At 41.6% G+C, this 20,237-nt stretch overlaps 1 protein-coding gene across 1 annotated transcript in view; it reads left to right on the top strand.

Moving 5' to 3' along the window:
* Positions 1-20,237, top strand: part of FAM83E (family with sequence similarity 83 member E) — an 86,267-nt gene that overhangs the window by 26,286 nt on the left and 39,744 nt on the right. The window contains exon 3 of the mRNA XM_040434603.1: positions 17,714-17,881. Coding sequence (XP_040290537.1) covers positions 17,714-17,881 — 168 coding nt within the window. The remainder of the gene's footprint in view (positions 1-17,713; positions 17,882-20,237) is intronic.

Here is a 20,237-nt window from a genome sequence, read left to right as displayed (position 1 = left end):
GAACAAAGAATGGTCCCTGTCTTATGTAATCAGAGCGGCATAAAAGGCCTTTTCTGTCCGGTGAATGCCTCATGTTTAGGGCCTGTACTCCACTGGCCTGCAGTAAAATTGGTATCCAATGACCACCTAATATACCTCCAGCCACATAATCACTTGATGTTTTCTGTCCGGTGAATGCCTAATGTTTGGGGCCTGTACTCCACTGGCCTGCAGTAAAATTGATATCCAATGACCGTCTAATATACCTCCAGCCACATAATCACTTGATCTTTTCTGTCCGGTGAATGCCTAATGTTTGGGGCCTGTACTTCAGTGGGCTACAGTAAAATTGTTATTCAGTGACCACATAATGTACCTCGAGCCACATAATCACAATTTCTTTTATGTTAGGTGAGTGCCTAATTTTTAGGGCCCGTACTCCCATGGTCTAAAATAAAATTTTTATAGGCTCCAGCAGGGCACATTTTTTTGAATTTCCCTTTAAGATGCATAAAAATGGCCCATGATTAAAATACTTTTTTTTAATCATGGGCCTGCGGTTTGCGAATCGTCCCGGCCGATGTTCGTCCATCACTATAGAGGAACATAAAGTTTAATAAAATTCAATGTCGATATTACATTATACAGTTATGTATTAAATAATAAAATACTCTGTAAAATTGTCATTAAATTGACTTGAGGAAATGTAGATGCTGCCAATGCACATAAAATCATGGAGACGTACATGCTCAACTGTTTGTTGCTATGCAAGATAAAAGTGGTTTAAATTATGATTAGAGATGAGCGAATCGAATACCACAAAGTGTAATTCGATCCGAATTTCAGGTTAAATTCGCTGAATTTCCTCGTGCTTCGTGTCAGCGAATCAATTTAACCTGAAATAGTATAAAAAAATTAAAAAATTCTAATTTACCTCCTCCATTTGCTTGCGACAGGCCTCCAGCCTCCATCTTGCTTGAAGAACTCGGCCAAAATCCTGTGCCAGCTGGCGTGATGACGTAATCTCGCGCCGCACAGGATTTCGGCCGAGATCTTCGTCGCAAGCAAAGGGAGGCGGTAAGTTTGATTTACATTTTTTTTAATTGTTAATTTTACTCTCAGATGCCACGATCACGTATGAACACAGCATCTGAGGGGTACAATGACATGGGCGGCGCTATCGCAGCAGCATGAGGAGACCACAGAGTGGTGATGTGGCAGCAGCATAAGGAGACCACAGAGTGGCCCAGTGAGAGAGTGTTGAGTTGGCAACAGCATGAGGAGACCACAGGATGTCTCTATAGTAGTTCAGTTTGTCCTCCCTCTCATCCGGTGGAAAAAATGTCCCCATTTTGGACCGGTAGCAAGGGTCTAACATGGTGGAGAGCCAGTAGTCATCCCTCTGCCGAATGGTGACAATTTGGCTGTCACTGCGAAAGCAAGTGAGCATGCATCGGGCCATTTGTGCAAGTGACTCAGAGGGATTGCCTGCTTCCATCTCCACTGCATACTGCCACAGTGTGTCTGGGTCATCTGCCTAGTCTTCCTCATCACCCTGTAGCTCCCCCGGCTGCTCCTGCTCTTCCTCTCCTGTCACCTGTGTAGAAAAAACACCCATTTCTCTAGGCATTGCTTGTGCTCGAATGTCCTCCTCCTCTAGATCAGCACCCACAGGGCTCATGTGGCCATGAGATGTAGTCGCCACGTCTCCTGTCCATTGGCCAGCAAGATTTAGCAGCATCTGTTCCAGGACATGAATCAGTGGAATTACGTTGTTCATCCCATAGTCCTGGCGAATGACAAATAAAGTGGCCTCCTCAAAGTGCTCGAGAAAACATCAGGTGTCATGCTTGAGCTGCCACTGACTAACATCGAAGTTACAAAGTGGAGTACCTCTGTCCACCTGTATCATCAAGAAATCATAGACTCTAGATCGTAGATTAAATAACAGCTGCTTCTAAGGCCACCAGGATATTGTCATGCATTAAACAAGGCATGGACTTGCGGGGCAGGGATGTAATATTACCACTTTACAAAGTGTTGGTGCGGCCTCATCTGGAATATGCAGTTCAGTTCTGGTCACCAGTCCATAGGACGCACTGCAGCTGGAAAAAGTACAGAGGAGAGCGACTAAACTGATAAGGGGCCTAGGGGGTCTTAGTTGAAGAAAGATTAAATAATTAAATTTATTAAGTCTTGAGAAGAGACATGTAAGGGGGGACATGATTGAACTATACAAGTATATAAATGGGCCGTATAAAAAATATAGTGAAAAACTTTTCCATGTAAATCCCCTTAAAAGACAAGGGGGCACTGCCTCTGACTGGAGAAAAAAAGTTCAGTCTGCAGAAGTGTCAAAGCTTCTTTACTGTAAGAACTGTGAATCTGTGGAATAGACTTCGTCAGGACGTGGTCACAGAAGGAACAGTGGACAGTTTTAAAAAGGGTTTAGATGAATTCTTAAAAGTAAACATTAATGCTTATGAAAATGTGTAGAAATCTGAGTCTCACTTCCTTCTGGGATTCGCGTCCCCACCTATCCCTTGGTTGAACTTGAGGGACTTATGTCTTTTTTCAACCGTATTAACTATGAGATTTAGCACCCTGCCTAATCTTATTACCTGATTCTAGATCAAACTTACTTCAAGGGTCTTATGCGCTACACTGTGGCTAGTTAGTTTAAAGGGAAGGGAACCTGTCACATTGAAAATGCTGTGCAAAGAACGAGTTAAACTAGCACCTCCAAACTATTTTTAAAGAGAATTCGGGTGCACGCTACCATGACTGCAATGCAAAAACAAACCAGGACTACAAGTAGCAGCACACTGCTTTAGGCACAAAGTCACATGCAAACATTGAAAACAAGAATAAATGTAAACTGCATTACTGCTATACTCACTATATTTATTAGAAGCTCAGCCATGCCTCTCCTGGTCTCATAGCTGCATTCTACATTGCCCAGGAATTTGTAGGCCAAAAGCCCAGACTGTTGGTGTAGGTCCTGTCTGGTGGAAACCACCTTGTCGCTGGTAGATGGGCCCCACATATTCTTGATCAAAAATGTGCACAAAGAGATTCTAATATTCATACCGTAAGTATAGTAGTAATGCAGTTTACATTTATTCTTGTTTTCCATTTTTGCATGTGGTTTTGTGCATAAAGCAGTGTGCTGCTACTTGTAGTCCTTGTTTGTTTTTATGTTGAAATTTCTGTCCAATCTGCAGCATGTTATAGAGCAGAAGTAGCTGAGCAGATTGATAGTTTTGTGGGAAAAGGCTCAGAGTAAGGGCTCATTCAGACGACCGTATGAATGGGTCCGCATCCGTTCTGCAATTTTGCGGAACGGGTAAGGTCCCATTCATTTCAATGTCCGCAAAAGGTGTACACAGCACATTGTGTGCTGTCCGCATCAGTAGTTCCGTTCCACGGCTCCGGTGTGGTCAGCCATGTGCGGTCTGAACGCACATGGCCGGTATCTGTGTTTTGTGGATCCACAATTTGCGGACTGCAAATCACTACGGCCGTCTGAATGAGCCCTAACTTCTATTTCATTCACTTACTGTAAATCTCGCTTTTTCCATACCTAGAAATCCTGCTAAGTGACTGGCAGCTATTTCTGAATGCATGGTCAGACAGGGAAAGCATTAGTAGACCTGTCCAAGTGACTCCCATGCAAAGAAAAAGCAGAATATTAAATGAATGAAATAAAAGTTTTACTGAATCTTTTCACACAAAACTATATATCAGTCTGCTCAGCTCCTCCTGCTCTATAACATACAGCCGATTGGACTGCATGTTCAGTATGACAGGTTTCTTTTACAGGGCATATGTCAGCAGATTTGTATCTAGAAATGTGCTCCTGGCAGGTGAAGATATTTGTGTTGGTCCCATGTCCACATGTGCCTGCATTGCTGAGAAAAATGATATTTTGATATATGCAAATGAGCCTCTAGGAGCAATGGGGGCGTTACCATTACACCTAGAGGCTCTGCGCTCTCTGCAACTGCTGTGCCCTCAGCACTTTGTGTGATTGCATTTACACTGCCTGGCCCTGTCAATCAAAGTGCAGTGGACGCAGCTTGGTCAAGTGGAAACAAAAAACGCATTTATGCCTTGGTTTTGTGGGTGTTATTTCTATGGTGTTCACTATATGCAATAAATGACATGACAAGCTTAGGCTACTTTGACATTAGCGTCTCTGCTGGCTCCAGCAGGGTTCATCAAAAACGCTTCCGTATTACTGATAATACAACCATCTGCATCCGTTATTAATGACCATCTGCATCCGTTATTAATGAAAAAACTCCATTGAAAGTCAATAGGGGACGAATCCATTTAATATTGTGGCAGGTTGTGGCAGAGAAAACGGATCTGTCCCCATTGACTTGCATTGGGGGGTCATGTCTTGCTCCGCATCCCAGGACGGAAAGCAAACTACAACATGTTGTGGTTTGCTCTCTGGAACGGCATTTTGGATCATTCCGTTCTGTTAAGTTGAGTTTTGTCCCCATTGACAATGAATGGTGACAAAACGGAAGAGTTTTTTCTGGTATTGAGCCCCTATGACGGATCTCAATACCGGAAAACTAAAACGCTAGTGTGAAAGTAGCCTTATTCTGGTCAGTACAATTATATATATATATATATATATATATATATATATGTCATTTATCAAACTGATGTAAAGTAGAACTGGCTTAGTTGCCCATAGCAACCAATCAGATTCAACTTTTCATTTTTCAAATAATGCTCTGAAAAGTGGAATCTGATTAGTTGCAATGGGCAACTAAGCCAGTTCTACTTTACTCCAGTTTGATAAATATTGCACATAGTTTTTTTTTAGTTTTTTTTACTACTTTACTACTTTTTTATGTTTGTTTGTTTCTTGTCTACAGAGCGGTGTGAGGATGTGTTTTTGTGGGGTAGTTTCTATTAGTACCATTTTGGGGTACATACAACTTTTTAATCACTTTTTAGTCAGTTTTTGGAAGGGACAAGGTGACAAAAATGGAGAATCATTTTTCTTATTGTTTATTGTTATGTTTTTATTTAAGGACTCGGTAGGGATCTGACCTGTTTTTGGCTTTAGTGCTGGGATTAGGTTGGACAAAAAACGCTGCTTGCATCAGTATTCATCCGGCTGAATCTTGACACTAATGATTTTATGGCTAGTATGAAACTATCCTTAGGCTTTAACTCTGCTTCTGCACTTCTTGTTAGTCATCTAAGATGTTGAGATCATGAAAAACACCCACAATACTGATAAATAAGCTTTGTAAAATCGCCTAGCAGTGTCTCCTGTTTTTTTTTTTTTGTCTCACTGGGCCTTCAGTGGTAATATACAGTATTTTTTGCCATATAAGATACACCTGACCATAAGACGCACTTTTTAGAGGTGGAAAATAAGTAGAAAATATTTTTCATCAGACCTCAGATCAGACTCCCATTCTAAATCAGACCTCAACTCAAACCCCCATTGTTAATCAGACCTCAGCTAAGACCTCCAATGTTAATCAGACCTAAGATCAGACCTCGAATGTTAATCAGACCTCAGATGAGACCAAAAAATAATTCACCCCTCCTGCTTCAGAACTTTTCCAGTGCCACTCGGGAGAGCCAGCACTCTTTGCGACCCAGTGTTGCACTGCGTGCGTTCACAGAGCGCACCTATGTCCTCACGCTGTGCGCAGGTCACAGCGCAGCCTGCAGCTCTGGCAGAAGAAGAGCAGGGAGCGGCGAGTACAGCCAGCACAAGAAACATTATTATTCACCACTCCCTGGTCTTACTATACTAATCGGTGCTTCCATAATGGAAGCATTCATTATTATTTGGCCTATAAGATGCACAACCATTTTCCCCTTACTTTTAGGAAAAATACAGTATATAATAAATAAGAATGCTCTCCAGCTACATTAATAATTGTTGTCCTCCTTGTATATACCCTTTTAAAGTATATGTACATTATTGATATGGAATCATTAATGTCCCCTCTACCAGCCACAGCATAAAGCCACTCGGAATTGTGCTTCTCACTGGAAGGCTCTGTGAGAACAGGTTTTAAATCAGGGGTGCACAACCTTTTTTGGTCTGAGGGCCGGCACATTGCTCTATTTCAATGGGCTGCAAATAAAAAAATCTTGACGCTCTTTTGCACATTACCCAGTCCAATGCAAAGTGAATGGGGAGGAATGATCACTACCATAGTCATTCCTCCTTCATTTAGTTATATTGATTATTGTTTTATACTTACCTGCTCCCCGCCCCTCCAGTCCTCTGCACTGCCCTCCTTCATTTAGTTACATTGATTGGTTTATACTTAAGCTACTTTCACACCTGTGTTCGGTGCAGATCTGTCTGGTATCTGCACAGACGGATCCGCACCTATAATGCAAACGCTTGTATCCGTTCAGAACTGATCCGTTTGCATTATTCTTTCAAAAAAAAAGTCTAAGTCAAAACGGATCCGTCCTGACTTACATTTAAAGTCAATGGGGGACGGATCCGTTTTCAATTGCACCATATTGTGTCTGTGAAAAAGGATCCTTCCCCATTGACTTACATTGTAAGTCAGGACTGATCCATTTGGCTCCGCATCGTCAGGCGGACACCAAAACGCTGCAAGCAGAAATGGAATGGAGGCGGAATGGAGGCAAACTGATGCATTCTGAACGGATCCTTATCCATTCAGAATGCATTGGCGCTAAACTGATCCATTTTGGGGTGCTTGTGAGAGCCCTGAAGCGGATCTCACAAGCGGACCCAGAAACGCCAATGTGAAAGTAGCTTTATCTGCTCCCTACCCCTCCGGTTCCCGAACTGTTTACATCTGTCAGTGCATGGGCATATCCACATGCACCTCTCCAGCCAATGACTGGCTTCAGTGGTGATGTGGCCACAAGCAGCATGTCACAGCTGAAGCCAATCATTGACTGGAGTGGTGTATGACTATGCCTATGCACTGCCAGGTGTAAACAGCACAATTTATTTTTTTGTTTTATTTAGGGGAAACTGTACAAAACATTTTTAAAAAGTAATTTGTTTCAAATTATAGCTCCTTATTCTTTAAATATTTAAACTGACGCAAAAATAAAGTATTATAATTAGTTATTTTGTGTCGGTCGTTTTGTTACAATATATAATATGTATATTTGAACAAAAGTAGCAAAATTATATCATATGATGATTAGTAGTATACACGTAAGTAGTTGAGTATCTTAATTAAAGGTGCTCAGTTAAAAATACCTTTAATTTCATAAATGGGTAATAGGCTAAAATAGCCCTAGTGAAAATCACACAGACTAATACCGTGCCAGATAACACCACAGAAAAACAAAAAATAATAAAGAGTTTTTTTCTATCGAGGGCCGGATTACAAGGGGAGATATATAGGCAATGCTAGTGCAGGCATGTGGGTCATTGATGTAAGAGGGATCAAGAAATGTGTCCCTTGTTACGACCCTATGGCTTTACTCAGCCCAGGGACCCCTCTTAATGGTGGGGGTGCCCTGTCCTCGTACCTAAACCTATTGCACCCCTAGAATAGCCCTATATCCCATATCATAGGTTAGACTAATGCAATAGTCTCTGACGATGCCTATGGAGGATACTAAAAATATATATAGAAACACACAGATCCCGACGCGTTTCTACCGCAACAGCGGCTCATCAGGGGGTAGTAATAAAGATGTGCAACATAGATAGTGGATAATAGTCAAAGAAAAAAAGGATACTTAGCTCCCATATGATTAAGGTCCAGATACACGTTTCCACATCAGAGTGATATATACCTGAAGGTCACAGTATAAAATAATCACCCACAGTATACTCCTCACAGTTAAATACATCCATATTAAACAGGTTTACTTACTGATGGAAACTTGGACCGAGCGTACGCCGTCTGGTGAGGGAGCTAACACGACTGATGTTGGTTTAGGTGCGCTTCTTATTTAAAGACTGGCGCGTTAGATACCTGCCCGGCGTCATTTACGGTAAAGTGAGTCGTGTGACGATCAAGAAGACATCACATCCGGGATTTGGAAAGCATAGAAACGTCACTTCCGGGATTTGGGAAGCATGGTTACGTCACATCCGGAATTTGGAGTGCACATGTCGCTATGTAGATACGATCAGAGGTAAATACATGCCTTTCGAGATTTAAAGCGCATGTATTACATATAAAGATGTAAGACGATTCATGCATATAAACATAGAGAAATAAACTTATTGCTGAGGCGCACCTAACGTTAATTCATAACAGGTAACAGCCGAATATATTTTTTGTCTTTTTGTGAAAATGGATAAACAAGAAGGTGATAAGTACTGTTATATATAAACATTGGTGGTGGGAGAGGAGCGGGCCCTCCACATTATAGTGGATGACCGGGTCAAGTCCCAAAAAGGATAAATGATGACTGGTATATGCCATCACCAAAAATACGGCGCTTCACGTGCCATACGGTACAGCTTTGGACTCATCTTAATACTAGAGGTCGAGGCAAGATTAAAAGATAGGGAGAGGGAACAGGTCATAAAAAACTGGTGTAAGTTAATTTCTCATTGAGACCAATTGGCGACTGGGACCGAAAGCGGTATATCCATTCTGTTTCTTTTTGCAAGATTTTTCGGTCCCAGTCTACCTCCTCAGAGTTAGAGGAACAGTCTCAAGTGCAGAGAAAACAATGGATTTCAAGTCGCCATTATGATGCTCATTAATATGGTTGGCGATGGTTGTATCCTTGTGCTTGGCTATATCGTTTATGTGTTCGCACACGCGCTGTCTCATTTCTCTGAAAGTTTATATACTGTAATATGTATAGTTTCACGTGGGGCGATAATGGCAACAGTTTTGGTTGGTGTGGGCGTTTTTCTTTTATGTATTTTATTATTTTTTATCCTTTTTTAAATTTAATTTTTAATTTATTTCTGCTACAAAATATGTCCCCCAAGAAATCATAAAAAGACCTTTGGCGGACACATTATCTGTATTTTATTAATATTTGATTTTATTATTTTTTATAATTGGTCATAAAAAGACAGTTGGAGGACAGTGAACACTCTAAGGCCCCTTTTACACGGGCGTTGCGGGAAAAGGTGCGGGTGCGTAGAGGGAACATGCACGATTTTTCCGCGCGAGTGCAAAACATTGTAATGCGTTTTGCACTCGCGTGAGAAAAATCGCGCATGTTTGGTACCCAAACCCGAACTTCTTCACAGAAGTTCAGGCTTGGGATCGGTGTTCTGTAGATTGTATTATTTTCCCTTATAACATGGTTATAAGGGAAAATAATAGCATTCTGAATACAGAATGCATAGTAAAATAGGGCTGGAGGGGTTAGAAAATAAAAATAAAAAAATTAAACTCACCTTAATCCACTTGCTCGCGCAGCCTGGCTTCTCTTCTGTCTCCTTCTTTGCTGATTGCAGGAAAAGGACCTGTGGTGACGTCACTCCGGTCATCACATGGTCCATCACATGATCCATCACCATGGTGATGACCGGAGTGACGTCACCACAGGTCCTTTTCCTGCAATCAGCAAAGAAGGAGACAAAAGAGAAGCCGGGCTGCGTGAGCAAGTGGATTAAGGTGAGTTGAATTTTTTTTTTTTTTTTTAACCCCTTCAGACCTATCTTACTATGCATTCTGTATTCAGAATGCTATTATTTTCCCTTATAACCATGTTATAAGGAAAAATAATAATGATCGGGTCCCCATCCCGATCGTCTCCTAGCAACCGTGCGTGAAAATTGCACCGCATCCGCACTTGCTTGCGGATGCTTGCGATTTTCAAGCAACCCCATTTATTTCTATGGGGTTGTGCACCCCTGTTTTAAATGGTTGTCCATTTGCCCTGGGAAAATTTCTGTCCAACTACTTATTCCCTTTGAAGTTTGACTCATGTCAATTGGCTATTTTTTGCCCAGCTTTCGTTTAACACATGCTAAATAAAATATGTCTGATTAAAATAGAGGGGACCCTTCTCTATGATGTCCATATGATCTATGATGTCCATACAGAGCTTTAAAGGGAACCTGACACCATGAAAATGCAGAGCAATCTGTTAGTCTCATTTTATAGAGCAGGAGTTGCTTAGTAGGGTCTTATATAGTTTTATAGAAGAATATTAAATCTAACTTGTAATTTATTCCTTTTAATCTCTGCTCATTCTGAGTTTAGGAGTTATGTGGGTGGTCCTAATAAGTAACTGACAGTCTACCAGCATGCTGTGCATACAGAGCCATACTACGTGGACAAAAGTATTGTGAAACACCTTTTACTCATTGAAGTCAGTTGTTTTATTCAGTCCCATTGCCACAGATGTATAAAATCCATGCCCCCAGCCATGCACCCTGTCTTTACAGACCATTGTGAAAGAATGACTCATTCTAAATAGCTCACTGAATTCCAGTGTAGCACTGTAACAGTATTCCAGCGTTGCAACAGGCCAGTTTGTGAAATTTCTTCCCTCCTAGATATTTCACGGTCAACTGCGCAGCCTCCCTCCATTCATTTCAATGGGGGTGCCGAAAATAGCCGAGTGCTGGCTCGATTATTTCCGTCTGCCCCATAGAAATGAAAGGTATCAGGGGCCGCGCGTGCTCAGTGCGCTCCCTTTCACTTGTATGGAGGAAACCTTGGGTTCTCTAGCCACAGCTCTCCCCGCTTAGTTCTCCTTGTAGATGCGGGTCCCAGAGGTGGGACTCACACCTATTTGACAATGGGGGCATATCCTAGCGATATGCCCTATTGTATGTGATGGGAATACCCCTTCAATTCCAGTGAAGGGATATCTTAATGCTTAAAACATTTTGAACAATTGTATGTTTGGGGAAGGTTGTTTTCTTTTCCAGCATGCCCGCCCCAGTGCACAAAGCAAGTTCCATAAAGTTGAACATACTCCAAAATCTTATAGAAAGCCTTTCTAGAAGAATGGAGGTTTTTTTACTTGCAAAAGGGTGACCACCTCCATATTAATGCCTATGGATATAGAATGGGATGCCACAAAAGCTCCTTTAGGTGTAATGTGTAGGTGTCTTTCACTGAGTAAGACCACTCACATCACTCCAAAGCTTAGAATGAGCTGAGATTTAAATAAAGAATATACACCTTTTGCCAAATCTTTTCCCATGAAACTATATATCAATCTGCTCAGCTCCTCCTGCTCTATAAAATGCTGCCTGCAGATTGCACTGCATTTTCATGGTGACAGGCAGTGGCGTACATAGATAAGTAAGGGCCCCATAGCAAGGATCAAACCAGGCCCCCCACACAGGACAGAAGGGTTTCTGCCTAAACCCTTTTCAATGACCCTTGGGCCATTTTTCCACTGCTTCATTTGCTAAAAGTTGTTCCTTTAGAGGGTAGAGTCCTGACTAAGTTTTCACCTCCAGTAGAAGTGGAGATACTCCCAACTAAGACTAGGCCCCCTCTTGCCCGGGGTCCCATAGCAGTCGCCTGGTCTGCCGCTATGGTAGTTACGCCCCTGGTGACAGGTTCACTTTAAGAGTCAAGTTTTTATCAAGGTCCATGTGACTATATAAATAAACATTTTAGCACATGGCATGCATCCCAGTTATTCCCCTTTATTTGCACATGTATTACACAGATGTTTGTTCCATGATCAGATAGTGTATATCTTTCTTAAGCCTTTGTATAGTTTTTCTGCTTGTGTTTTTCCTGATATAATCAAACTCAAAATACACCTCCAACACAATTTCAGCAGCTTTAGGCCGAATGCACACGGCCGTGTTCTGCTGCCGAGAGCAGTCCGTGGTATGCCGGGCTGGATTCCTGTTCAGAGCAGGAGCGCACGGCATCATTGGTTGCTATGACGCCGTGCGCTTCATGCCGCCGCTGCTGTACAGTAATACACTCGTATAGATCATACCAGTGTATTACTGTAGTGCAGCGGCGGCATGAAGCGCACGGCGTCATAGCAACCAATGACGCCGTGCGCTCCTGCTCTGAACAGGAATCCAGTCCGGCACACCACGGACCTCTCTCGGCCGCGGAACACGGCCGTGTGCATTCGGCCTTAGTCCAAATTTAATTGTGAAAAGACTGTTTAGTAGGTAGAGCCAATTATATAATTAGGTTGTTTTCTTCGTCATATAACTTAGATGTCCTGACAGCATACTAACAATGGCTTACAAAACTGTGCCAAAAGCGGTGCAATCGCTTCTTAAAATGAGTTACGCGCTATTTATATGATGTCTAATGAATTCAAAGTCTACATTATACATTGTTCTGATATTACCTAATAACACATGGAGTGCTTAAGGGTGTTCCTAGAGACAAAGATCCCCAAAACATACAGAACCACAAATTGACACTGCTTGTTTGGGATTGAAGGCAGGGAATAGAATTGCAGGTCTATGTCTTCATTAGGAGGTTAGCAGTGTAATCAGCATCTCATGGTCAATGATGCCTAGTGGTTAGTAGTACTTTCCATTTGTAAGCCTCAGTAGCTTGATATTTCATAGTCTTAAGGTCCTGGGAATTGTAAAAGAAGTCCATCTGGTATACATATTGCATTTGGCGAGTTCATATTAGATAGCCAGATTGGACACAGTGTTGCTCTGGGGTCAAATACAACTTCTAATGCTGCCTATACACTTTCAGATTTTGATCAGGCATTCTGATTTAGTTTTTGAAGTCAAAACCAGATGTGGACCGTAAAGAGATCAATAAGAGCGAGAAAGAATGAAAGGCAGATTCTACTCCTCTTTTGGGAATCCTTACCTGGTTTTAGCTTCACAACTGCATAAAAAAACTGAACAAACCCTGATCAAGACATGAACATGTACAGACGCCCTTAGAGTGGCTACTGAGTCCCAAACAAACAAGTGTCTTGGATTTTGGAATGCAGTCCTTGATTCCTGGCGCTCTGTCAGAACTCAACATTTCTATCATCCTTTTTGCCCAATTTGTCTTCTCCAATGCTGATCTCAGACTGCAGGGGTTAGTATTTGAATAGCTACTCTGTGGCTATTTAAATATAAGATCCTGTTAGTAGAGTAGAGAGCATTGCATGAACATAGGGTAGATAATGATGTTGTTTTATAGAGGTACTGGGGGTGGCTAATTTTTTTGGGATGTGCCTTGGATGGGTAATTTCCATCATGGTACTTTGAATGAGGATTGTTGTAGTAGTATCTAGTTTTTGGCCATTGCTATGTGATTGGAACAATTTTATGGACCATATTAGATATCTTGCACAATAGTTTGATAGTCAGTGGCAATACTATTTGATCACTAACATTTCATGAGTACAACAATGAGTAACATCTGCAAGCTGGCATGGATGAGTAGTAGTTACTGTGTGGCTGTAATATAGGAGCAGTCAGCTGTTTAGAATACTGCATGTGTCTCATTGACATCACACAGTTGTCATCATAATAATGATATTTATAATTATATTTATAATTAGGATGAGAGGTGTGGTAAGCATAATGGAGAGTGGAGGTTAAATCTGATAAACATTCTATTGCCATGCTTTCATGACTGTGTCTTGTGAAAGGAGGAAATCCATTATTGTGGCTTCCCATAGTCATGTTCCTTATTATGATGACATTCACACCTGTCATTTGGCATGAGTGACTTTCCAAATATTGCCATAGACTACATTTGACAACAACCAAAAAATATCTAGCACACAAGATTGAGTTTTAGATTTCAAGAATGGCAAAAAGGTTTAATATCTGTTGTTGAGAAGACAAAAGTTAGTAGTGTATAGCCAATAGAGATGAGCGAAGTTATGGGAAATCTGATTCAGCTGCTTCATCACAAAGCAAATTGGTTTGTTCATCGCTGATCGTGGGGATAAAAAATAATACTCACCTTATCCATTTGAGTGCGAAAAGGCCGCAGCAGCCATCTTGATTGAAGACCCAGCATGAGATCTCACATGGCGTGTAATGTGGTCCTGAGATTTCTCGTGGGATCTTCAATCAAGCTGACCATGGTGCCCTCTTCACACTCAAATGGATGAGGTGAGTACTTTTATATTTTTTATGCCATTTCAGGGGAAAAAAATTTTTACAACGAAGAACAAGGAAATTTGGCTTAGCGGCGAATTGAATTTTCCCTGAAATTCGGATCAAAGTCCACTTCGGATACTTCGATTTGCTCAACACTAATGGCCAATTCTATGAACCTAATAGCTAATGGCCCAATGAGACTGCCTGATGTTCTGGCAGCATAAAAGATAATTGGCTTAAATCATCCAGTTTAATAGGGGCATTAGGGTCCTATTACAAGGGAAGATAAATTTGTAAAAACAAGCACCGATCGATGATATAGTTTTAACGGTCAAAAGACATGTATCTGTATGTAACAATAAATGTAACTTTTTTCATAAATTTTAATTGCTTTACTTTCTTTTGTCTTCATTGCTAGCAAATAGCAGTTGAGCAACAAAATGATAATTTTTAGTTCACCAAAAAAGATTGGGTCAGCAAGAAACATGCAGATTCTATTATCAATGCATGTTTAATCTGGCCAAAGTTTGGAAACATAAGCCCAATATAACATTTTGTACACAATAAATGTCTCATGTAAAAAAAAACTGAACAAAATGCTTATCAAGACCTGAACATGTACAGACGGCCTTAGAGTGGCCACTGAGTGCCAAACAAACAAGTGTCTTGGATTTTGGAATGCAGTCCTTGATTCCTGGCACTTTGTCAGAACTCAACATTTCTATCATCCTTTTTGCCCAATGCTGATCTCAGACTGCAGGGGTTGGTACAGTCCTGATCAAAAGTTTATGACCACTTGAAAAATGGCAAAAAATAATATTTTACATTGTTGGATCTTAACAAGGTTCCAAGTAGAGCTTCAACATGCAACAAGAAGAAATGAGAGTGAGACTAAACATTTTTTGAGCATTCAATTAATTGAAAATAACGAATAAACTGAAACAGGCTGTTTTTCAGCTGATCCAAATATTAGGACCACATGCCTTTAAAAGGCCAAATCTGTGCAAAGATGTGCATTCATTGTCATTTTCTGTCAGGTAGTCACATGCTGTGATGGCAAAGGCAAAAAAACTCTCCCTTTTTGAACGTGGTCGGGTTGTTAAACTGCATAAGCAGGGTCTCTCACAGTGCGCCATGGCTGCTGAGGTGGGACGCAGTCATTTGGAATTTCTTAAATGATCCTGAGGGTTATGGAACAAAAAAGTCAAGTGGAAGACCCAAAAAAATTTCATCAGCACTAAGCCGGAGGATCCAATTGGCTGTCCGTCAAGACACTGGACGATCCTCGACCCAAATTAAGGCCCTTACTTGTTCTGACTGCAGCCCCATAACCATCAGACGGCATCTGAGACTGAAGGGCTTCAAAAACAAAAAACGTCTTCAAAAACCTCGTCTGCTTGAACGCCACAGAACTGCTCGTTTGGACTTTGCAAGAGAGCACCAAACATGGGACATTCAAAGGTGGAAGAAAGTTTTATTCTCTGATGAGAAAAAATTTAACCTTGATGGTCCTGATGGTTTCCAACGTTACTGGCATGACAAGCAGATCCCACCTGAGATGTTTTCTACGTTCCACAGTAGAGGGGGCGCCATAATGGTCTGGGGTGCTTTTTCCTTCAGTGGAACAATGGAGCTTCAGGAAGTGCAGGGGCGTCAAACGGCCGCTGGCTATGTCCAGATGTTGCAGAGAGCATTCCTCATGACTGAGGGCCCTCGTCTGTGTGGTAACAACTGGGTTTTTAAACAGGACAACGCTACAGTACACAATGCCCGCAGGACAAGCGACTTCTTTCAGGAGATTAACATCACTCTTTTGGCCCATCCTGCGTGTTCCCCTGATCTAAATCCAATTGAGAACCTTTGGGGATGGATGGCAAAGGAAGTTTACAAAAATGGACAACAGTTCCAGACAGTAGATGGCCTTCGTGCGGCCGTCTTCACCACTTGGAGAAATGTTCTCACTCACCTCATGAAAACGCTTGCATCAAGCATGCCGAAACCAATTTTTGAAGTTATTAACAATAACGGCGGAGCTACTCATTACTGAGTTCATGTTTGGAAGTTGGATTTCTGTTTTGGGGGGGTTTCGTTTTTTTTTGGAGGTGTGGTCCTAAACTTTTGATCAGCTGAAAAACAGCCTGTTTCAGTTTATTCGTTGTTTTCATTAAATTGAATGCTCAAAAAATGTTTTGTCTCACTCCCATTTCTTCTTGTGGCATGCTCTACTTGGAACCTTGTTAAGATCCAGCCATGCTAAATATGATTTTTGGCCATTTTTCAAGTGGTCTTAAACTTTTGATCAGGACTGTATTTGAATAGCTACTCTGTGGCTATTCAAATATAAGATCCCGTTAGTAGAGTAGACAGCATTGCAGGAACATAGGGTAGATAATGATGTTGTTTTATAGGGATACTGGAGGTTGCTCATTTTTTGGATGTGCCTTGGATGGGCAATTTCCATCATGGTACTTTGAATGAGCATGGTTGTAGTAGTATCTAGTTTTTGCCCATTGCTATGTGATTGGAACAATTTTATGAATCATATTAGATATCTGGCACAATAGTCTGATAGTCGGTGGCAACACTATTTGATCAATAACATTTAAAACTTGGAACAGTAAATCTTCACAGGAGAAAGAAAGCTCTGCCAAATTTACACAAAGGGTTCTATGACTTAACATTCCAGAAGAACTACAGTAAAAGGAATCTGTCACCAGGAAATTCACTGTTGTGTATGCAAATGATTAGTTAATTGCACTAAGCGCAGGCCCCGGCCACTCTGTGCACCCTTACTCCTCTTACATCCTCTGCCAGCATCTACCTTTCCTTCTTTACTCACAGGACCAGGCGAAATAACTATGCTGGAACCTGGTTTCAGTCAAGCAATTTCCTTGGTGCACTTAAAGGTGTTAACTGATGACCTAACCTCTGAATAATTCATCATTATCTGATCGGTGATGGTTCAACACCGGGACTGCCTGATGTTCCTGTGAGCTCCATGGCTTACTCACTGCTTACCCTAGGCCAGTGATGTCATGACCATCGTTCACGCGGCCTAGGTGCAGCTCAGCCCTTTTTAAGTGAATGGAGCTGAGCTGTGATACTAAGCATGGGCGCTATGCAATGTATGGTGCTTTTCTTGACCACTTAGGGAGCATACTACCGGGGGCATTATTAGGGGAAGTCCAGGCGGCATGCTCAAGTTAGGCCGGGCTTGGTGCTGTGGCCCACATCTTACCTCCTAAGGTGGACAGAATGTGTCAGCTATTGATGGCCACCACAGAGGGACAGCTTCTGGGGAGGTATTTTGTGTTGCACTATGGTATTGCTGACCTCTCTTACTTGTTTTGGCCCTTACTTCTGTCAGCTTTGGACCTACTGACAACCTGAGAGGCATTTTTTTTTTTTTTTTTCAGGGCCACTATAAGTTTCCAGTCCACCTCTGTATGCATCAGCGGGACCACCTGCAAATTAGAACTACAAAATATATCTAAAATATGTCTAATGTATCCAAGTTTGCAGTGAAAGCTGTTTGAAATGACCACTTAAAATTGCATAAGTGATCTGCTGGGATCACAATGTTGACCAGTATATATGAATTGGAGTTGGAATTAAAAACTTAACAAAGGAAATGTTGGGTGGGTGGTCTTTCCAAATAGGTAGCCTTTTGGAGAGATTTCACTGTATCTAATATTTCTGTTACAGTACAGTAAAGAATGGGTTAATCCCTAACAAAATGTAGTGTTTTTCTTTCAGGTCATTGCTGTTGTGATGGACATATTCACAGATCCAGATATTTTCTTGGACATGTATGAAGCAGCTACACGACGCATGGTTCCTGTATACATAATCCTAAGTTTAAGTCATCTGTCTTCATTTATTCATATGCTGGAAACAACTGGAATCAATGTTAGATTCACAGAGGTACACATTTACCGTATTCATTACTTCTGCAGTTATTTTTTATAACTAATCAGTTGGACTTTAGATGATTTCCTAAATATTTGACAGAGGTGAAACATTCTGTTGAATTTAGAATCATTTGTGATACTGTAGCGGACAGTAAAATGAAAATATTTATTGCAAATTTTCTAGTGACAAAACTTTGCCTTCAATCATACATAGCAGAAATCAGTAGTCTACTGTTGATGACACGTGGGTTTTTGGTCTTTTTTTTCTTTTCTTTTCAAATTCTTTTTATTGATTTTCAATAAAGGGGGTTACAATACATGACAGCAAGTCAAAGTTGCATTTTAGAGGCCAATATACAATGGTATAGTAATCACATAGAGAGAATATTGACAATAGCTAAGAGAGTGGGGACTTTTACGCCTTCAAAGAAAAACTCTATTTGAGAGGATTAATAATGAAAAAAAAAATCGGAACAAGAGGTATTTCGACGTTAGCTTTATCCATGTTTAAGTGAGAGTGTTCTGATATTACCACTAAGGTTATGTATTGCATTGAATCTTGTATACAGAATACCTCCAAAGCTTGAAATCCCTGATGACCTATTCCTCCTAAGTTAAGAACTTAGTGAAGTCCTTTAAAAGTCGCCATCTTAGAGAGGAGGGTCAGGAGGGATAGGAGGGGGAGGTCTCCACTTGCCATCGCTAGCTCTGTAAGGCCTGTGCCTATATGAAAGTATCTAAAACCAAACAAAATGAAATAAAGAGAACAGGACAAAAGGTGGGGGGAGGGGGGGTAGACCGTACCCATCATAAGAAAGATGAGGTGAGCTATGAGTTATGAATATATGTGAAAGCTGGAGCGGAAGTGTTAAACTGATTCAAGTTCAGAGATAGCGGATGTGTATGAAATTCTGGAGTAAGAGACGAAAGAACAGCTCAAGTCTTAGGTTTTGAGGATCTCCAGTTGATCCACGGGGACCAGATTTTCCTATATTTATGATGTGATCTCAATTCCCAATGGGATAGCTCTCCCAGTCTGGAAATAGAGGTAACTTTGTCTTGCCATTGTATGCCAGACAGAGGACCTTGTGTTTTCCAGTTTGAGGCTATGAGAATCCTAGCTGCCGCTATAAGAGTTCTTAAGAGACTCTTTTCAGATAGGTTCAGTGAATTTGGTATAATGTTTAGCAGGGCAACCTCTGGACTACTGGGGATCCTCATATGTTCTTTTTTATTTAGGATGTAGTTAATATTGTCAAAAACCTGGGTCCAAAATGTTTGTATAAGTGGGCATGTCCACCAGATATGTAGGAAGGTGCCTCGTTCTTTGAGGCATCTCCAGCACAAATCCGGTGTGGTACTATACATCTGGCTTAATCTGACAGGTGTAAGATACCACCTGGATATTACTTTATATGTGCTTTTTTGAATGTTGGAGCATCTTGAGGATAATTTTGGCGATAGTAGTATAGCTGTGATATCCTCACTTGTGAATTTGATGTTTAAATCTGTTTCTTATTCTCTTCAAAAGTGTCACAGGGTTCCGAAGGTGCACTCGGTCCCCCATTGCCCGCAGACCTGTTGCTTAGCTTTTGGAATGAGGTTCTGTGTTTGACCTCATTCCCAGGGCGGCTTTACTAGCTGGGTGGCTCCCTGCTCCTAGTCTGCCTTGAGCGCCGAACTGATCACTCGGTGCTCGACTGGTTGGTCTGTCGGTCATGTGACGCTGGCCACGTCACATGACCCTCACTCCCCACTATAAATACAGGCAGCCTGCTGGCTACAGGTTGCCTGTTAATTTCTAGGTTCCTGGCTATTTGTTGGACTGCTAAATACTTACCTGATCCTGTTCCCTGACCATCATTTTGCCTGCTCCTCCTGTACTGCGCATCCGTCCTGGTATTGTGACCTCGGCTCCCACCTGACTACTCTCTTAGGACTCCTCTTGTACTTCTCTGCTCTCCTGGTATTTATGACCCCGGCTTCTCCTGACAATTCTCTGCTTGCTCCATTTGTACTTTGCAGCTTTCCTGGTATTGACTCGGTCCGTTCACGTTCTGTTTGTCTGTCATCCCTGCGCTTATTCCAAGTTAGGGATTGCCGTCCAGTTGTCCCCTGTCATTAGGACTCGCGAGGCAAGTAGGCAGGGCCAGGGGTAAGGGTGGAGCGCAGTGGTCACTTCCCTCCCCCCTGTGTGTGTGTGTGTACGCGACCGTTACAAAAAGTATAAGGAACTCGGGGTTTCGCTTTGGAGTAGATTCTGACATATAGTGTGTATAAGTTTTTTTAGGTGTCTGTGACTGAGATATTAGTTTTTTAAACCATGAGGGTTCCCTTATCTGGAAATCTGGGGACATAGTTAGTTTTAG

This window comes from Bufo bufo, chromosome 1 (genome assembly GCF_905171765.1).
Source record: "Bufo bufo chromosome 1, aBufBuf1.1, whole genome shotgun sequence".
NCBI lineage: Eukaryota > Metazoa > Chordata > Amphibia > Anura > Bufonidae > Bufo > Bufo bufo.
This window is presented reverse-complemented; position numbering and strand designations above follow the sequence as displayed.